This window comes from Pseudophryne corroboree (assembly GCF_028390025.1).
Source record: "Pseudophryne corroboree isolate aPseCor3 chromosome 3 unlocalized genomic scaffold, aPseCor3.hap2 SUPER_3_unloc_21, whole genome shotgun sequence".
Classification (NCBI taxonomy): domain Eukaryota; kingdom Metazoa; phylum Chordata; class Amphibia; order Anura; family Myobatrachidae; genus Pseudophryne; species Pseudophryne corroboree.
In genome coordinates, this window is record NW_026967510.1 from 27,636 (window position 1) to 44,709 (window position 17,074).

Consider the following 17,074-nt stretch of genomic DNA (forward strand, 5'->3'; position numbering starts at 1 on the left):
TGCCCAGCAGAGCGCTGCTCCTCCACAGACCCTGCTACACAGCCTGTACTGGTACCAGGGGGGGCATATAAATAGTAAATACACCAGCTCCTTTATCTCAGGCACTGGCTTATGTCCAGCAGAGCACTGCTCCTCCACAGACCCTGCTACACAGCCTTGTACTGGTACCAGGGGGGGCATATAAATAGTAAATACACCAGCTCCTTTATCTCAGGCACTGGCTTATGTCCAGCAGAGCACTGCTCCTCCACAGACTCTGCTACACAGCCTTGTACTGGTACCAGGGGGGAGCATATAAATAGTAAATACACCAGCTCCTTTATCTCAGGCACTGGCTTATGCCCAGCACAGCGCTGCTCCTCCACAGACCCTGCTACAGAGCCTTGTACTGGTACCAGGGGGAGCATATAAATAGTAAATACACCAGCTCCTTTATCTCAGGCACTGGCTTATGCCCAGCAGAGCACTGCTCCTCCACAGACCCTGCTACACAGCCTTGTACTGGTACCAGGGGGGAGCATATAAATAGTAAATACACCAGCTCCTTTATCTCAGGCACTGGCTTATGCCCAGCAGAGCACTGCTCCTCCACAGACCCTGCTACACAGCCTGTACTGGTACCAGGGGGGAGCATATAAATAGTAAATACACCAGCTCCTTTATCTCAGGCACTGGCTTATGTCCAGCAGAGCACTGCTCCTCCACAGACCCTGCTACACAGCCTGTACTGGTACCAGGGGGGAGCATATAAATAGTAAATACACCAGCTCCTTTATCTCAGGCACTGGCTTATGCCCAGCAGAGCACTGCTCCTCCACAGACCCTGCTACACAGCCTTGTACTGGTACCAGGGGGGAGCATATAAATAGTAAATACACCAGCTCCTTTATCTCAGGCACTGGCTTATGCCCAGCAGAGCACTGCTCCTCCACAGACCCTGCTACACAGCCTGTACTGGTACCAGGGGGGAGCATATAAATAGTAAATACACCAGCTCCTTTATCTCAGGCACTGGCTTATGTCCAGCAGAGCACTGCTCCTCCACAGACCCTGCTACACAGCCTGTACTGGTACCAGGGGGGAGCATATAAATAGTAAATACACCAGCTCCTTTATCTCAGGCACTGGCTTATGTCCAGCAGAGCGCTGCTCCTCCACAGACCCTGCTACACAGCCTTGTACTGGTACCAGGGGGAGCATATAAATAGTAAATACACCAGCTCCTTTATCTCAGGCACTGGCTTATGCCCAGCAGAGCTATGACTTGAGGGTTTGTGTTCTGGTCTCATTCCTCTCTGTGTCTCAGTCCAGCTGTCTGGGGTTGCTGTGTTATTTCACTGTATTGTGTGTTCTCTTATGTCCTAGAGGATTCTGGGGTCCATATTAGTGCCATGAATTGTACATATATGTTTCTTTGTACCTTTGAGAACGATCCCACTGTTATACATTATAGGTAGTAACGTGTGATACGCTACGGGTAGTAACAAAGTGGTCATTGTAAGACATAGTGGTTACCAGAAAAGGCCACTTAGGTTGTATGCAGTGGTAACGCTCTGCAGGGAGCACTTAGGTTGTATGCAGTAGTGACGCTCTGCAGGGAGCACTTAGATTGTATGCAGTAGTAACGCTCTGCAGGGAGCACTTAGGTTGTATGCAGTAGTAACGCTCTGCAGGGAGCACTTTGGTTGTATGCAGTAGTAACGCTCTGCAGGGAGCACTTAGATTGTATGCAGTGGTAACGCTCTGCAGGGAGCACTTAGGTTGTATGCAGTAGTAACGCTCTGCAGGGAGCAATTAGGTTGTACGCAGTAGTAACGCTCTGCAGGGAGCACTTAGGTAGTATGCAGTAGTAACGCTCTGCAGGGAGCACTTAGGTTGTATGCAGTAGTAACGCTCTGCAGGGAGCAATTAGGTTGTACGCAGTAGTAACGCTCTGCAGGGTGCACTTAGGTTGTATGCAGTAGTAACGCTCTGCAGGGTGCACTTAGGTTGTATGCAGTAGTAACGCTCTGCAGGGAGCACTTAGATTGTATGCAGTATTAACGCTCTGCAGGGAGCACTTAGGTTGTATGCAGTAGTAACGCTCTGCAGGGTGCACTTAGGTTGTATGCAGTAGTAACGCTCTGCAGGGAGCACTTAGGTTGTATGCAGTAGTAACGCTCTGCAGGGAGCAATTAGGTTGTACGCAGTAGTAACGCTCTGCAGGGAGCACTTAGGTAGTATGCAGTAGTAACGCTCTGCAGGGAGCAGCTGTAAAATGTTTTTTTTCTGAGATCACAATTCCGCTGTGAAAGGATCTAATAAATTTGATAAATAAAACCTATGTTTAAATTTCTTTTTATATTTCACTTGCTTATATCAATTATTGCGCTACCCATATACCCATACATAGGTAGTGCTGGTATATAAATTATTTTATATCTTTCATTCTTATGTCAAAGTCGAAAAATATCATGATTCACTATTTCCTTGTACTAACCCCAATGCACATGCCCGCTGCTCGTGCACCGACTCCCCCATGCGTACGCATCCCCTCAGGTTGCGTAAGGGATGCTCCGACGTCGACGGCGCACCGAGATGTGTATTTACGGCGGTGTTTGTGTGCGACTAGCGAGCGACTCGATCGCAACATATTTAACCTTTATAGGGCGTTTTGTAGATAATATTCCCCTTAACAATGTCAGTAAGTTTGTTTAGTATAAACGGTTTTTGGACAGAGGGATTCCTCTTTGCATGATACGAAGGGTCAGATAGGGGTTGAACAGTTGTGTTTAGTATCCAGCTGTAGAGTATTGTAAGGGTAATATTCCTATCATAGCTAGGAAAGATTTGCATATTCCTTCGCATAGTTATTGCCAGAAGTAGAAAATAGATAAATTGTATTTTATCTATAAATTACACATAAGTGGAGGGTAAGTGAATGGAATGCAGGCATGAATTTCCCGCAGACTAAGACACAATGGCCTTATTTACACTAAGCTTTGAGATTCTATGAAGAGGGCTTACACCTTTGTTTATGAATAGGACCAGGTTTCTCTCCAGAAGAATGAGTGCTGAGATGTCATTGTCTCAACTGAAGGAGGGGACAGTGGGGTGAACAAAGCCCAGAGACAGAGTTTGTTTGGAAGATCCAAAACAATAGCTTTCCTCAATATAACCAGACAAAGAGGAATTTAGAATACTAACAAGTCCTAGCCATCGCCCACTTCTTGAACTAACCAATGATCCCAGGTGCAGCTTGCAATAGGCTTGGTCACACAAGACTCTGCAAGGTTTTCACACTGAAGCCTGGGTCCCTGGTCCAGGACTGCGCTTGCGATTCATCCCCACGTGTGTAAGTTTCTCTGTAATCATCTTGTTCTCCTTCTGTGTTAGCCATTTACTCTTTCTCTCTGTTATTATTTGCGATTGTGTCGATATTGTATATTTATGTATAGTTATTCTGTTTAGGTATTAATGTTAGTTTTGTAGTGTATAAGCTGTAACTGTTTTCCCCTTTTTACATACTAAAATCATCTAGATAAAGGTTTTGGAACCTTACAAGGTATTGTGTGTTTATCATTACATTGCTAAGGGTACTCTGAGCGTCTCAATCGCTCAAGCAGCTTTTATATTAACAAGGTTAAGAAGCGTTATATCATTACAGAATTTCAGTATTAAGGTTTACAGTATAAGTATATCCTTTCAGTGTATTGCTAACAAGGTTTACTGTGTGTCATCCCGTGAGCGTCTGCGCCGCTCGTGTTCCTCTCGTGGGCACAGCGTCCGCTACGCTAGTAGCGTAGCATTACGGTAGTTGGCCGCCTATAGCGTGCTCGATACCAAGCGTAAACCCGTGAGCGTATGTGTCGCTCGTGCGTCGCACTCACGGTCTAGCATCTGCTATGCTAAGTGCGTACCATTACGGTACCCCGTACGCCAATTGCGTACAGAGTCTCTTACCAATATATAGTGAATGTTATAAGATAAACAATAGGCTTTATCAAGTATTTGTCTTTCCATTCTGACAATCAATTGCCTTATGTCTTGCCTATTGAAAAATCTTTACCCTGAAACATAAAGAAAAGAGTGCACCACACATTAAGGCTTCTTTAGATATAAGCCCACTAGTGTTTTTTCTAAACCCCCTAACCAGTCATTGCAATTTGCTTAATGGCGCACCTCCAACCTGATTAGCTAATCTTTGGTATTAACACTTTTGGATTATTCCCTCTATCGGTTGGTTCATACATAGAAGGATCATAAAACAATTATCATTTGGGCCTGTGCATAGTCCCTCGGATTTAACGTCTTCCCTGGAAACACTTGTGGATGGAGCCCTTCATTCGCTTTGCCGGGATTCAAGGGTTGACAATCTGTTGAAATCAGAACACTACATTTTGGCCACCGTGCTCGATCCTAGGTTTAAAGCCTACGTTGTATCTCTCTTTCCAGACACAAGTCTGCAGAGGGGGAAAGACCTGCTGGTGAGAAAATTGTCAGCTCAAGCGGAACGTGACCCAGCTCCTCCTTCATTTTCTCCAGCAACTGGGGCTGTAAGGAAAAGGATAACATTTCCGAGCCCACCCGCTGGACACAAAAGTAACAATACAAGTGACACATTAACAGGAAATTGTTTCTGTCACCATAGCGACAATTATCTGGATATAAGATAATACACAGACACATAAAAAGACAATGGAAATCTTTTGTTTTTAACTTCATTTCATATCTTTAATACACAGATTTTTCTCTATATTTTAAATGTAAAAAATACTTTACTCTGCACAACATGGATAAAATATCCTTAAAGCACATAAACAATTCAAGTTACATTATAGTATTGCAGGTAAGTAAAACAGATACATATCAGAAGAGCTAAAACACTATGGGGGTCATTCAGACCCAGCCGCAATAGCGGCCCCCAGCAGTTTGCTGGTGGTGGCAAAATACACATGTGCAGCGGCCGTGCACACACATTGTGGTCGCATCCCTGAGGGGTAAACGCAGGCGGGCCAGGACCATTTTCCAGGGGCTGCATGATGTCACATCTGCGATCATCTCTGATTAACCCCCTATAAGCTTCCAGAGTGCACCTTATATCTCATCTTTTCCAAGTTACTACAAATGATATGAGATCGGTAGCAGCACTACTTTCAGGATTATTACACAGAACACACATAAAGGCTGACACAGCAAATAACAGTAACACATACAAGGGATTAATTAGAAATAAGGAGGTATAATCATCACTAAGTCTAATTATCAACTGATTCGGTGTGGGACCCATACACCTCGTTACTGTCTCCAGCAGCCCCTGGTACTGCACTGCAGCCATCCACCCTGTCCCCCCCCCCCCCACTACTGCCACATCTCACCCCACAACTGCCACCCACCTTGTCCTCTGTCACTACTGCCATCCTCCTTATCCTCCCCTACTACTGCCTCGTCTCCCCCTCTGACACCTTAGCGCTGCTTGGGGACAATATTACCCACAGACAGTGCCTCCGGCAGCCCCCGCTACAGCACTACTGCCACCACCCTCTCTGCCCCTCTGACATCTCAGAACTTCTTGGGGATTCTTGGTACTGCTGGTAACAGTCCTTCATCTGCAGATGGAAGGAACAGGGCAGTAAGGAGGCAGAAGCTGCTTCTGGTACCATGGACCCTGGTCATGTAGGGCTGGGAGAGTCAGTAAGATTATGTAATAGTCACCATATTACAGGCAGCCGGTGAAGGGAGCAGAGAATGGGTGTTATGTGGCAGGAACGGGCTGGTTAGGTAATAGCCTGGTTGCTGCATTCTGTACAAGCTACAAGCGGTGCAATTATTTTGCTGGGAGACCCAGGTAGAGGACCTTGTAGTAGTCTATGTGTGATGATACAAGTGCATGTATGACTGTAGGTAGATCTTCTGAGGGAAATAAGTGCTGGAGTCTGGCTATGTTCCTCAGATGAGGATCTGATTGTGGCTGATACGTGATGTCTAAGTGTCACTCCGCCATCCAGGACACCAAGATTACGCATAGGATCAGCATTTTGTAACTCTGAACACCCAAACGTAAGTCTGGTTGGTAGGCAAAGCTGAGCTGTAGCCCTGCCCTTTGTTGGTGAGCTTCTACCATATGGACCTGTTTCACCAGGACTGTGTCACAGCCAACTGGCATCACCCACACCTGGAGCTCAGCTAGACAACCATTTAGGATTGGTACTGGGTTCTCAGTACCTGGAGCAAAAGACAGGTCATCTGCAGAGCAGTGGTAGATGAGGGCATGACATCTGATTATTTCACCCAGTGGTAACATGTATATTGCAAAAAGCATAGGAGATAGGATAAGAACCTTGAAGAACAACGCATGGCAATGAGTATACTCCAGAAGATTAAAATGGTTCCTCACCTGAGTGATGTCTATTGTGTGCAGCAAGAGCTTATTTATTTCTCAGAGTTTGGAAATGGACTCTCACCTGTGTGACTTCTCTGATGTTTAACAAGACCTGATTTCTGTGCAAACCATTTCCCACACTCAGAACATGGAAATGCCTTCTCACCTGTGTGACTTTGCTGATGTGTAACAAGTTGTGATTTCCGTGTAAAACATTTCCTACACTCAGAGCAAGAAAATGGTTTCTCACCTGTGTGTCTCCTCTGATGTCTAACAAGATGTAATTTGTGAGCAAAACATTTCCCACACTCAGAGCATGTAAATGGCTTCTCACCTGTGTGACTTTTGTTATGTCTAACAAGATTTAATTTTTGTGTAAAACATTTCCCACACTCAGTGCAAGAAAATGGCTTCTCACCTGTGTGACTTCTGTGATGTATAACAAGATGTGATTTACTTACAAAACATTTCCCGCACTCAGAGCAGGAAAACAGCTTCTCACCTGTGTGACTTCTGTTATGTCTAACAAGATCTGATTTGTTTGCAAAACAATTCCCACACTCAGAACATGGAAATGCCTTCTCACCTGCGTGACTTTGCTGATGTGTAACAAGATGTGATTTCCGTGTAAAACATTTCCCACACTCAGAACAAGAAAATGGTTTCTCACCTGTGTGACTTCTGTTATGTATAACAAGATGTGATTTACTTACACAACATTTCCCACACTCAGAGCAAGAAAATGGCTTCTCACCTGTGTGACTTCGCTGATGTGTAACAAGTTGTGATTTGCAGGTAAAACATTTCCCACACTCAGAACATGGATATGGCTCCTCACCTGTGTGACTTCTGTGATGTATAACAAGACCTGATTTGTGTGCAAAACATTTTCCACACTCAGAACATGGAAAAGGCTTCTCACCTGTGTGACTTCTCTGATGTATAACAAGGTGGGATTTCCAGGTAAAACTTTTCCCACACTCAGAGCAAGAAAATGGCTTCTCACCTGTGTGACTTCTGTGATGTGTAACAAGATCTGATTTGTGTGCAAAACATTTCCCAAACTCTGAACATATCAGTGGCCTTTCACCTGCCTTACCTGTGCGTGGGTTAATAGGCTTTGTGTTCTGTGTAAAACATTTGGCATCTATAGAACACGGAAACACTGTATCTACAGTCAGAGCTGTAACAGATGCTCCAATATCAGAGTGATCAGGAGAACATTTCCCAGGATCAGAGGGATCAGCTGATAGAGGTGGATGTATAATTGGGGTAATGGGTTTATCTCCTGGAGAATCCTGTCTACTTTCATTATCTTTTATGTCACAATCCGGGGATAACATTAGATGTCCTTCTGAGATATTCCTGCTTGTGTGTCCATCTGCTGGAAATAAAATACATTATGGAAATGTGACATTTCTGTAACAATATTAATCTTGTAAACAATAGGAGAAGACGACTCTGGGACACTTAATTGTAAATGTCTGTGTGTAATAAAACATAACTTTTAATGAAGGCTTTATAATATTGTGTCTCAGACTATCATTATGTCCACCCTCCTGAGAACACTCACAATAACAAATGTAATATTATAATAAGACTTAGATATATCTCTCTCTTGTACTGGTAACTAACCATGAAGTATAAATGGAGATGTAGTCACTCGCCAAGTCCTATGTCAGCACCAATGTAAAACAATGGATGGGGAACATATCGTATGAATTGGAGATTCTAGATGAACAATAACATCAGTCGTATGAGCTGATGGATCAGAGAAATGTCTCCTAACGTTACTCCTGGAAGCATTGGTAAGGTAGCATTCCTTTATGTGTGTGCTCATACGCTGGTAAGCCTGTACATGTGTTACCCTTATATAACGTATATTGCTACAGCAGAGTAGGTGTGGAACAAGGTACTTTACATGCAATACACCATATGATACCCTGTAATCATCATCATCACCTGCTAGGTTATAATCTACTTTCTCTGACATCCTAGAGGAAGCTGGGGTCCATTTAGTACCATGGGGTATAGACGGGTCCTTTGAGAGCCACTGCCACTTTAAGAGTTTAATAGTGTGGGCTGGCCCCTCCCTCTATGCCACTCCTGCCAGACTCAGTTTAGAAAATGTGCCCGGAGGAGCCGGTCACAGCTATGGGAGCTCCTAGGAGTTTTATTAGTTTTTTATTTTCTAGAGTTAGTTAGGTTTCAGGAAGGCTGCTGGCAACAACCTCCCTGCTTCGTGGGACTTAGGGGGGGGGGTCGGGAATAGGAACCAACTTCCTGAAGAGTTAATGGTTCCCTAGTCCGCTGACAGGACACTGAGCTTCTGAGGGTGCTGATCGCAAGACCACGAGGCGACTGCTCACTCCCGCAGCATGGCCACCACCCCCTAACAAAGCCAGAAGAAAGTAAAGTGGTGTCAGTCAGTGTACGTGTTCCCTCCACTTCCACTCATCCCAAGGATTCTCAAACTAATAAAAAGATCAAGAGTTCCAGCGACCGTCATTGCTCTGAACTGGCCAAGGTGTGCTTGGTACGCGGATCTTCTAGCATTACTGCTGGAGGATCAGAGGCCTCTTCCTCTTCAAGAGGACCTTCTACTGCAGGGGCTGTTTGCCTATCAAGACTTACAGCAGCTACGTTTGACGGCATAGAAGTTGAACACCAGATCTTAGCTCGAAAGGGCATTCCGAATAAGGTTATTCCTACTCTGATCCAAGCTAGGAAGGGGGTAACGTCTAAGCATTACCATCGGATTTGGAAAAAGTATGTGTCTTGGTGTGAATCCAAGAAGTTTCCTATGGTGGAGTTTTAACAGGGACATTTTCTCCTCTTTCTGAAGTCGAGTGTGGATGTTGGCCTACGCTTGGGCTCCATCAAGGTCCAGATTTCGGAATTGTCTATTTTCTTCCAGAAACAATTGGCTGCTATCCCTGAGGTTCAGACTTTCTTGAAAGGAGTTCTGCACATCCAACCACCCTTTGTGCCTCCTATGGCACCTTCGTATCTTAATGTGGTGCTGCAGTCCCTGCAATCGGATTGGTTCGATCCTTTACAGGAGGTTGACATAAAGTTTCTTACTTGGAAGACGGTCATGTTGTTGGCCTTGGCTTCTGCCAGACGTCTGTCAGAATTGGGCGCATTGTCGCACAAGAGCCCCTACTTGATTTTCCATGAGGATAGAGCTGAGCTCAGAACGCGTCAGCAATTTCTCCCTAAGGTTGTGTAGGCTTTTCAACCAACCTATTGTGGTGCCAGTGGCTACTGACACCTCAATTACCTCAAAGTCCTTGGATGTCGTGCGGGCTTTGAAAATCTATGTGAAGAGAACTACTCGTCTCAGGAAGTCGTATGCACTATTTGTATTTTATGATCCTAACAAGATTGGGTGTCCTGATTCTAAGCAGACAATTCACGCTGGATCAGGCTTACTATCCAGCATGCTTATTCCACGGCAGGACTGACAATTCCAAAATCTGTTCAGGCCCACTCTACCCGTAAAGTGGGTTCTTCCTCGGCAGCTGCCCGGAGTGTCTCGGTCTATTCAGCTTTGTCGAGCAGCTACTTCGTCAGGGTCGAACACGTTTGCTAAGTTTTATAAGTTCTATACTTTGGCCTCTAAGTACCTCATGTTTGGTCAAGCATTTCTGCAGGAACCTTAGCACTCTCCCGCCTGTACTGGGAGCTTTGCTACATCCTCATGGTACTAAATGGACCCCAGGATCCTCTAGGACGTAAGAAAAAATAGGATTTTAATTACCAACCAGTAAATCCTTTTCTCGTAGTCCGTAGAGGATGCTGGGCGGCCGCCCTGTGCTTCGTATTCCGGCATTGTTATTTGGTTCAGTATTGTTGGTTCAGCTGTTGCTGAACTGTTCCAAGTTGGTTAGCTTGGCTTTCCTTTTTGTTATGTGTGAGCTGGTGTGAATCTCACCATCTGTGTATTTCCTTCTCTCGAAGTATGTACGTCTCCTCTGGCACAGTTTCTAGAGGGAAGGGTCAGCTTACACTATTAAACTCTTAAAGTGCCAGTGGCTCCCAAAGGACCCATCTATACCCAAGGGTACTAAATGGAACCCAGCATCCTCTACAGACTAAGAGAAAAGGATTTACTGATAGGTACTTAAAATTCTATTTTTACACCCCCATCATCAGTGTCTTACCTCTAAATCCTCAATAGTAATAAGGATGATGTGTGTACAGGAAGTATGATATAGAGAATTACATATCAGAATCTATACAGCTGCCGCCATACTTCTGCTTCTCATACGTGTGCTACTGGCAGCAGTGAACATCTGAGTGAGAGTGCAGGGAAGACAGCAGAGTCTGATGAGAAAGAGATTGGATCTGCCTTTGCAGAGATGTACCACACCTGTCACCCCTGTTAGTATATAAAACAATAAATAAGAGGGGCGTGGTCCATCCAGACGTGCTTTCTGGAGCTCTCCTCACTAAGTGGCTTCTTATCTAACGTACCTGATAGCTCTCAGCCACCGCTGGGACCAAGGCCCAATCTATTAAGTCCCCCACTCCTACTGCCCTAAAGCCGCTCGCTCCGCTCACTCCCAGCCACGTTCACTGCCGCAGCCTAGTGACGCCTATAAAGCCACGGGCTGTATTCTGGGGCTAAGTGCGCCCAGACTTTCCTGCATGCTCCGGATACCTGACTGGGAGGCGCTTTTGGCTAAGGCGGGAGTACTTGCTCTCCATATAACACAGGTGCTCAGCTCCCGCTACTGCTGGGGACAGAACGGTCTGCCCACAGTCACTGGCGCCCGGCGGTGGTATTGGGAAGTAAGGTGGCTGCCATTTTATATCCTGGTGTCGGCCATCGCATGCTTTGCCTTCTGCCTTCAATAAGGCTTAATATAAATAAGTGTCCTGATGGCTGGACCGGGGTCACTACATTAAATTGAAGCATTTGCCTGGAGGTGAAACTACCTTCTATTTATATGGTACCACTATCATCTACTTCCTCTCAGTCTACATGCAGAGCCCAGTATCAAGTATCATCTGAGTACAGCTCATTACACTCTGATTACAACCTCACAGTATATTGGCCCTCATTCCGAGTTGATCGCTCATTGCCGTTTTTCGCAGCGCTGCGATTAGGTGAAAAATCGGCAATTCTGCGCATGGTACGCAGCACTAAGTACTTTCACACAAAACTATGCAGTTTTACACAAGGCCGACCGACGTTTTTTCATCGCTCAAGTGATCGTTGTGTGATTGACAGGAAAGGGGTGTTTCTGGGCGTAAACTGACCGTTTTCCGGGAGTGCGCTAAAAAACGCAGGCGTGCCAGGTAAAAACGCATGAGTGGCTGGCCGAACGCAGGGCGTTTGTGACGTCAAACCAGGAACTAAACAGACTGCAGTGATCGCAAGGAAGGAGTAAGTCTCGAGCCACTCTGAAACTGCAGGAAAATATTTAGTAGCAGAAGTGCTAACCTTTCGTTCGCACTTCTGCTAAGCTAAGATACACTCCCAGAGGGCGGCAGCCTAGCATGTGCACTGCTGCTAAAAGCAGCTAGCGAGCGATCAACTCGGAATAAGTGCCATTATTTTGTGGCTTTATCCACTGAATATATTTTTCCATTTGTGTCTCTCTGGACTGAGTACTTCACGTCTGTGATCACGCTGACCTCTAATGGAATTTCTCGGTCATTACTGTGTTATTTGAGTTGCAATAAATCATGTTTACTTGAAATTTTGGCACGGATGCCCCCGTCACACTAAGAATGTCATTTTGAACGGAGTCATCCTGACAGCTTACTACTGCTCCTTTTATTTATAGATCGTTTGTATTTTCCTATCTCTGAGAGGTCAGTCTCTTTGTAGCCGGCTTATCATGCCTCCAAAAAAGGTTAAAAGGTACCAAATCGGCCCCACCTGTCCATCTCTTTGGTACCTTAAATTCAGGTGGTTCTTCTGAGACCACTACATCATCTGCTTCTTCTTGTCAGACGCACAGCCCAGCTGTAATGGCTGAATACGTCTTAGGACACTCTAGATGGTCCTGTTACTCTACGCTCTATACATCGTACAGAATAAGATGAAAGAGATTGTTGCATCTCACAAAGATCTGATTTCAGCACATGACACCCTTCAGGAAGACATGGTCTCTATACGTGATAAAGTCATTGATTTAGAAGACAGGTCTCGGAGAAATAATATCAAAATAATGGGCGTTCCGGATTCTGTTACAAATGCTGAGCTTTATGATTATGCCACGGTCCTCTTTTCAGAAACTTCCACTGAAGGCTTCTGCCGCGGACCTTCTTATTGATAGGATCCATAGACTCCCAAAGTCCAAACAGGCCCCTATCCAAGCACCGAGGGACACTCTGCTCAGGGTCCACTTTTTTCATATTAAAGAACGAATTCTACAGGCTGCTTTGCCTTCCTCATCCACAGCTGAGTGCCTGGATAATCTGCAGATATTTCCAGATATTTCTCCTGTGACGCTGGCCAAAAGGCGTCTATTCCACCCAAGGAAATGTGCAATACAAATGGGTAGTTCCTACTAAGGTTATTGTTATGCGAAACGGCGTCTTCGCAGTGATACCTTAAACTGAGGATGGCCCTGCTATTCTGAAATAATAGGATTTTAATACCTACTGGAAAATCCTTTTCTTGTAGTGCGTAGGGGATACTGGGATGGTTTTAGTACCATGGGGTATAGATGGGGTCCATTGGAGCCTGCACTTTAAAACTTCTTCAGAGTGTGATGGCTCCTCCCCTCTATGCCCCTCTGTAGACATAGTCTAGGAAAACTGTGCCCGAGGAGACGGACATACTTTGAAAGGAGGAAAAGAGACAAGAAAGTGGTGAGAGAACGAACCAGCACACAACATAACAAGAGGATAGCAACACTAACCACAACTTGAACATAGGGACAGCAAAAGCAGACCCAAACTACAACACACAAGAACAACTCTTGCTGAAAAATATCAAAGCACAGAGGTGGGCACCCAGTATCCCCTATGGACTACGAGAAAAGGATTTACCGGTAGGTATTAAAATCCTAATGTTCAAGGGGATACTGGGATGGTCTTAGTACCATGGAGAAGTTGCAAAATCCCAAACTGGGTGGGAGAGTGCTGAGACCCCATCAAAACTGATTGACCAAACTGAAGATCCTCAGTAGCCAAGGTGTTAAACCTTTAAAACTTTACAGCGTGTTCGAACCCAACCAAGTAGCTGCCCAGCATAACTACAAAGCCGAGACACCCCGGGAAGCCACCTAGGAAGAACCCACTGACTGTGTGAGTGGGCTTGAACAGACCTAGGCAGCGGCAAAGCCGCCGAAGAGTGAGCCTGTTGGATCGTAAGCCTGATCCAACACGCAATAGACTGCTTCGAAACAGGACAACCAATCTTTGAAGCATCATAGAGAACAAAAAGCAGTCTGATTTTCTGAGTCGAGCTGGCCTCTTGACATAAATCTCCAAAGCCCGAACCACGTCCAAGGACATTGGTGTAACAGACGTGTCAGTGACAACCAGAACCATCATCGGCCAATTGATATGAAATGCTAATACCACCTTAGGCAAGAACTTCTAGCGAATTTTAGGCACCGCTCTATCCTCATGAAACACGAGAGAAGGACTCTTACAGGATAAGGCCCCTAATCCCAAAACACGCCTCACTGAGGCCAAGGCCAACAACATGACAGCCTGCCATGTCAAATACTCCATGTCCACCTTGTGGAAAGGTTCAATCAAACCGATTGGAGAAAGGCCAGAATCAACTTGAGAACTCACGGCGCTGTGGGAGGCACAAAGGGTGGTCGAATATGAAGGACACCTGTCAAGAACATCTGGACCACTGGGAAAACAGCCAATTGTTCCATGGAGAAAAAGACAAGGCTGAGATTTTAAATTTTATGGAGCCAAAACGTAGGCCCACATCCACAACAGCCTGCAGGAAGTGCAAGATATGTCCCAGATGAAAATCCACAGTAGAATACTGTTGACCCTCAAACCAAGAGACACATTTCTTCCATATGCAATGGTAATGTTTTGATGCGACCATCTGGCCGGCTTGGAGCATAGTCGAGATAACCTAGCCCGGAATCTCTTTCCTGGCAAAAATCCTCCCAATATACTTCCATTGCATCAAACGTAGCCGTGGTAAGTCTGGATAGACGAACGCCCCCTGTGTAAGACGATCATCCTGAATTGGCAGAGGCCAGGGTCCTACGAGTAATAAGGCTAGAATGTCTACATACCAAGCCCTGCGGGGCCAGTCTGGGGCACTCAGAATTGCCTGAACCCTGTCCCTTTAAGTCCTTTGAGAACTCTTGGAATTATAGGAACTGGAGGGAACAAGTACACCAACCAGTAAATCCACGGTGTCGCCAGAGAGTCCACTGCTGTGGCCTGTGGATCCCTTGTACCAGAACAGTAACGCAGAAGCTTCTTGGTCAGCTGAGAAACCCACAAGTCGATTTGCGGGTAGCCCACATTGATGAAATATCTTCTGAAACACTTGCGGGTAGAGGCCCCATTCCCCCAGGTGCAGATCGTGTCTACCGAGGAAGTCTGCTCCACAATTGTCTACTCCCGGAATTAATATGGCGGAAATGGCCTTAGGATTACGCTCCACCCAGAGGAGTATATGTGACACCTCCCTTATTGCAGCACTGCTGTTTGGACCTCATTGTTGGTTTATGTAAGCCACAGTTGGTGCGTTTTCCGACCATACCTGTATGGCCTGATAATGAAGGATATAAAGAGGTCAGCAAAAGGGCATTATAAATTGCCTTGAGTGCCAAAACATTTATTGAAAGGGAAGCCTCTTGATCAGACCACCTTCATTGGAACCAAGCCCCTAGGGTCACTGCACCCCAGCCATGGAGGCTTGCATCCATTGTCAACAGAATCCAATCCTGAATTCGGAAGTGTCGACCCTCCAGGAGGGAGATCAGCAACCACCATAAGAGGGAAATCCTGGCGTTTGGTGAAAGGCATATCATCTGGCGCATGTGCAGATGTGACCCAGACCATTTGTCCAGCAGATCCAGCTGGAATGGTCATGCATGGTCTCTACCGTACCGAATTGCGTCGTAGGAGGCCATTATCTTTCCCAGTAAGCATATGCAAAGATGTACCGAGATTTTGTTCAGCTTCAAAATGGAACGTACCATCGTCTGAATTATCTTTGCCTTGTCCATAGGAAGGAACACCTTCTGAGACACCGTGTCCAGTATCCTTACTAGGAACTGAAGCCTCTGCGTAGGTTCTAGGTGGGATTTCTGCAGATTGAGAATCCACCCATGATCCGTGAGTAGTCGTGTTGGAAGGCTGATCTTTTCCATCAACTGTGCTCTGAATATAGCCATTATGAGGAGATCGTCCAAGTATGGAACGATGTTCACTTCCTGCTTGCGGAGTTGTAGCAACATCTCTGCCATCACCCCTGATAACACCCTCAGTGTCATTGAGAGAACAAAAGGCAAGGCCTGGATCTAGTAGTCAACAGTAAATTGTTGAATACACCGTTGGCGCTCCCACTCTAAGAAAATTATGTGAAAGTCTTAATGGATAGTTCAAAAAATAAATTCTGTGTTTCACTTGGAAAATTCTTTTTTTCTTCTTCTTCTTTCTAGATGACAATTCTTCTCCCACAACTAGTTCAGAATTATTCCTTATATGGAGGTATTTGTCATAAAGAGAAGAGAAAAGCACATATAGGGGTATATTTACTAAGATTCGTAATTTCCGAAAAAAGGTCAAAGTTCAATCACGAATGACATCGACAGTGTAAAACTGCAACTTTTTGAATTGATTACGATGGATTTACTAAGCTGTCGTATTTGGGTTTTTCTTTGCTTCCGATGTCGATGTCATTCGTGTTTTTTTACCTAATTTTACGGCAGTGATTAGCAAAACACTGCCGTTTTTTTTTTACAATCAATCTCGGCTGGATCTGTGTGATCCGTGCTGGGCTTCGTATTTTTTTTTTTAAAAATTAAACAATGTAAAATAAAAAATAAAAATGCGTGGGGTCCCCCCTCCTAAGCATAACCAGCCTCGGGCTCTTTGAGCCGATCCTGGTTGCAAAAATATGGGGGAAAAATTGACAGGGGTTCCCCCATATTTAAGCAACCAGCATCGGGCTCTGCGCCTGGTCCTGGTCCCAAAAATACGGGGGACAAAAAGAGTAGGGGTCCCCCGTATTTTTAAAACCAGCACCGGGCTCCACTAGCTGGACAGATAATGCCACAGCCGGGGGTCACTTTTATACAGCGCCCTGCGGCCGTGGCATCAAAAATCCAACTAGTCACCCCTGGCCGGGGTACCCTGGGGGAGTGGGGACCCCTTCAATCAAGGGGTCCCCCCCCCCAGCCACCCAAGGGCCAGGGGTGAAGCCCGAGGCTGTTCCCCCCCCATCCAATGGGCTGCGCATGGGAGGGCTGATAGCCTTTGTTGTAAAATAAAAGATATTGTTTTTAGTAGCAGTACTACAAGTCCCAGCAAGCCTCCCCCGCATGCAGGTACTTGGAGAACCACAAGTACCAGCATGCGGCGGAAAAACTGGCCCGCTGGTACCTGTAGTACTACCACTAAAAAAATACCCAAAAAAACACAAGACACACACACCGTGAAAGTATAATTTTAATACATACATACACACATACATACATACTTACCTTATGTTCCCACGCAGGTCGGTCCTCTTCTCCAGTAGAATCCAAGGGGTACCTG

General features: G+C 45.5%; 1 protein-coding gene across 1 annotated transcript in view; it reads right to left on the reverse strand.

Moving 5' to 3' along the window:
• Positions 1–5,361: 5,361 nt before the first annotated feature.
• LOC134983716 (gastrula zinc finger protein XlCGF26.1-like) overlaps positions 5,362–17,074 on the reverse strand; it is a 42,825-nt gene continuing 31,112 nt past the window's right edge. The window contains exon 6 of the mRNA XM_063949368.1: positions 5,362–7,745. Within this exon, the coding sequence (XP_063805438.1) occupies positions 6,412–7,745 (1,334 nt within the window). The 3' untranslated portion in view covers positions 5,362–6,411. The remainder of the gene's footprint in view (positions 7,746–17,074) is intronic.